Source organism: Crocuta crocuta, unplaced genomic scaffold (assembly GCF_008692635.1).
Source record: "Crocuta crocuta isolate KB4526 unplaced genomic scaffold, BGI_CrCroc_1.0 scaffold467, whole genome shotgun sequence".
Classification (NCBI taxonomy): domain Eukaryota; kingdom Metazoa; phylum Chordata; class Mammalia; order Carnivora; family Hyaenidae; genus Crocuta; species Crocuta crocuta.
In genome coordinates, this window is record NW_027530632.1 from 3,885,865 (window position 1) to 3,889,876 (window position 4,012).

Sequence of the window (4,012 nt, forward strand, 5' to 3'; positions counted from 1 at the left end):
CCCCAAATCTTTACCATAATTAAATCATACTGAGAAAAGCAGTTGCTTAGATAGCAACTTTTTTTCCCATTGTAGAACACTTGGAACATATGGACAAGAACAGAATGAAGTATAAATAGGAAAGTAAAGATCACTGCTGTTACACTTCTGGTGTATTTCATTCCATTTTTTTTCCTGAGCTTGTATATGTATTTTTTTCATGTGGATGGATACTTTAATCATTCCCTAACTATTTGATATTTTCCCCATTTTCTATGATAAATATCCTCATACATAAATCTTTTTTGCATTTTCCTATTTTTTTCCTTAAGGCAGTTCTTTTTGGAAATGGAATTACTGAGTCCAAGTACAAGAGCATTTTGTAAGGCTCTTTGATATATGTTACCAGATTGCTTTCTGAGAAAGTGATACTAATTTACATTCTCACCAATAAGTGCATGCAATTGGATGCAGCCCAAGCCCAGAAGTAATTAGAAATAGCATGGAATTCCAGAACAGAAAGATTCAAGATTTTTTATCATTATCTAAAGCAGAATTTCTCAACCTCAGCACTATTGACATTTTGAGCTGCGTAATTCTTTCTCATGAAGGGCTGTCCTGAGTATTGTAGGATGTTTAATAGCATCCCAGGCCTCTACACACTAGATGATAATAGCACAAACTGTCCCCTCACCCTCACCATAGTTGTGACAACAGAAATGTCTCCAGACTGCCAGATGTCCCCATGGGGGGCAAAATCACCACTGCTTGAAAACTGATCCAAGATTTTCGTATGCAATGAGGCACTTACTGTTAGAATTTCTCAAACACTGTATACACTAATGTTGGGAAGCTAGCCTCTTAGGGCTCTTTCTCTGGAGTATGTATGTGCACACTGTCTGCAGAGTAAAATAATCATTTCTTTAAAGCTGTGTAAGTGACTTTATTACTCCCCAGTATATATCTTTCCCTACTGAAGCCTCTCTGGATTCCTGGTTATAAGAAGGAATTTTAAAGAACGTGATCACACTACCATTTCCTTTGCCCTGCGGAAATGATTGACCCTAATATTTAATACGGTATTTGGAAGTGTCGGTCAATATGCTCAGCCTTTGTCTTTGTCTTTTGAACTAAAAGGGCCTAACAGATTAAGAACAACTTGATTCTCTTCACTTTGTACATAAAGGAAGGAGAAAGAATGCATTAGGATTTTTACTAACTTAAGTTTCACCCTTAAAAATCCTAATAAGCTTATTTTACTCAGCAAGAGCACCCACTCGAGGCTTGTCCCTCAAATTTACAAAGCTAGCTTTGCCTTATTCCTGTAAGGCTCACCTGTGTTATTTCTGTAATATTTTAAAACATTATATGGTTATGGAAAGGAAACCCTCTTCCTAATGTATAGTTTGCTGCACCCAGATCTTCCAGTAACTCAGTTATAGTGAATTTCCTTAATGCAAGTAGGACCAAAGTCTATTGAGTACAGACATGAACCTTTGAAGTTCTGTTTGTTGGTCCATTGTTCTGAAGTGCAAGATCTGGGTTACAAAGGTTGGTTTGACATTGACTTTCTGTACTGGCTGTTTCTTTTCTGTTTGTCTCTCTTAGGAGCAGTCTCACAGGTGCTGGACAGCCTGGAAGAAATTCACGCACTTACAGACTGCAGTGAAAAGGACTTAGATTTTCTACACAGTGTTTTCCAGGATCAGCATCTTCACACACTACTAGATGTAAGTCTGTCTGGTTTTTTTTTAACTGATTTATTTTTAGTATACTTTTTTCCTCTACATGAATTTACAGGTGTCCATCCTAAGTAACAGTCCATTTTCAGTTGCTTTAATGTGTGAGAAACGTGGGAAATCATCCATTATAGATTCATAACTGAAAGTATATATAGTACAAAAGCAATATAGCCTAGCAAGTCACCATGAATAGACTTATATATGTCTGTGTGTGTGTGTGTGTGTGTGTGTGTGTGTGTGTGTACACTAGACGGATCCACTGATCTTAGCTGTGATTACTTTTTGTTGCTCTAAACATGTTTTAAAACCTTATACCTGAAGCATGAATATAAGAGAGAGAAAAGTGAACAAGATACTGTGTAATGGACTGTATTCACACACATACACACACACATTTCATATTTAACATTGCTGCTTTTTATGGACTCCGTCTTCTTAAAGCATAGGAATATATGCCATCATTAAATATGACAGGCTCCACTGACAGCAGATTAAGATACAAAGAAAAATCAGAAGCTGGGAGTTCACATCTGCCTTTATTTTGGTCACATTTTAAGTAACATGCCTTTCTTAGATAACTTGGTTGACTTCAGCAGTGCAAACTTTCTCAGTACATATTAGTCTCCTAGTACGCGTTAGTCTTTTTTACAAGAAAAACCTTCCTTAGTAAGAGAACGATGCCTGCTTTGCAGTGCCTAACACTTCTTGGTGCTAACTCTGATTAATCCACCATAGGACACAAATTTCACTAAAGCAACATTCCCCAGGACGTATTCTACAGCACGTTGCTCTGGGAGATAGTAATTGGCTTTGCCATGGAGGAGGAAAGGTGCAGATCTTAAATGTACTGGTTAAATTATTTATTGACTAAACAAGTTAGGGAAATGCTACATTCTTTACTTTTATACATGTTCATAGTGGATATTAGTACTATTTTAATGTTTTTATTATTTTTTGAGAGACAGAGACAGCAGGGGAGGGGCAGAGAGAGAGGGGAGACAGAGGATCCAAAGCAGGCTCTGCACTGATGGCAGAGAGCCCAAAACTGGGCTGGAACTCACAAACTGTGAGATCAGGACCTGAGCTGAAGTTGAACACTTAACGACTGAGCCACCCAGATGCCCTGGATATTAGTATATTAACAGCTCTGAGATGCCCTATAGCAAAGAAATCTGAGGGACTCTAACAGCATTGCTGAAACTAATTTTGGCACAGGACTTGTACTCACAGCCCTGTCAAGTTGACAAGGACCAGTTGGGGAACAGCTTTAAGCCTGTGAGTGTTGCATACGTCCCAAGTTCACACTGAGTGCAGTCGTAGGTAACCTACAGTTGCTTCTCTGCATAAATGCAGTCAAATCAAATTAATTATCAAATTTTAAAAATTAGTTTGGCTTTTTTACATAGTGTCTGTCTGAATCAGGCCTAACTAACTGCCATAGCACGCAGTCCTAAAATTTGAGTGGCTTAATAGGATAAGAGTTTCTCGCTCACATCACAGTCCAGCACAGGTGGATTGGGGAGGGGGAAGGGAGGTCTCTTCCATACAGTCATTCAGGATCCAGGCCTCTTCCACAGTGTGGTTCTTCTCTCTCCCAGGGTTTTGGAACCTTCCACCGCATCATTTGCATCCAGCAGCAGATAAACGAAAATAGAAAATTTTGCAGGGTCATGGGTGGAAATGGGCTGTATCACTTTTGCCCACATTTCAATGGCAAGTACTTGTTACATGCCTACCTATCTATAAGAGAGCCGGGAAACATAGTTTTTAAATGCGCCACATGAAATAAGCCAGACAGGGAAATGTAAATACTGCATGGTATCACTTATACGTGGAATCTTTAAAATAAAAAAGTCAAACTCCTGGAAACACAGCAGAAGGTCAGTTGCTCCATGCAGGAGCTTGGGAAATGGGGGAGAGGTTGGTAAAAGGGTATATGATGAATAAGGTGTGATGGTCAAATGCATAACATGGTGACTATAGTTGATAGACTGTATTACATAATGAAATTTACTAAAAGAGTAGAACTTAAGTGTTCTCACAAGAAAAAAAAAAGTTAGGGGCACCTGGGTGGCTCAGCTGGTTAAGTGTCTGACTCTTGGTTTCAGCTCAGGTCATGATCTCACAGTTCATGAGATTGAGTCCCATGTTGGGTGGGCTCTGTGCTGATAGTGCAGAGCCTGATGGGGATTGCCTGCCTGCCTGCCTGCCTCTCTCTTAAATAAGTGAACATTTTTAAGTTAAATATGTGAAGTGAAGAATGTAGAATGTGTTGATTAACTTGATTGTGG

The 4,012-nt window shown here is 39.0% G+C and overlaps 1 protein-coding gene across 1 annotated transcript in view; it reads left to right on the plus strand.

Moving 5' to 3' along the window:
- CASK (calcium/calmodulin dependent serine protein kinase) overlaps nucleotides 1–4,012 on the plus strand; it is a gene marked incomplete at its 3' end in the record, with an annotated part of 276,912 nt that overhangs the window by 182,497 nt on the left and 90,403 nt on the right. Inside the window, exon 11 of the mRNA XM_077768526.1 lies at nucleotides 1,588–1,709. Within this exon, the coding sequence (XP_077624652.1) occupies nucleotides 1,588–1,709 (122 nt within the window). The remainder of the gene's footprint in view (nucleotides 1–1,587; nucleotides 1,710–4,012) is intronic.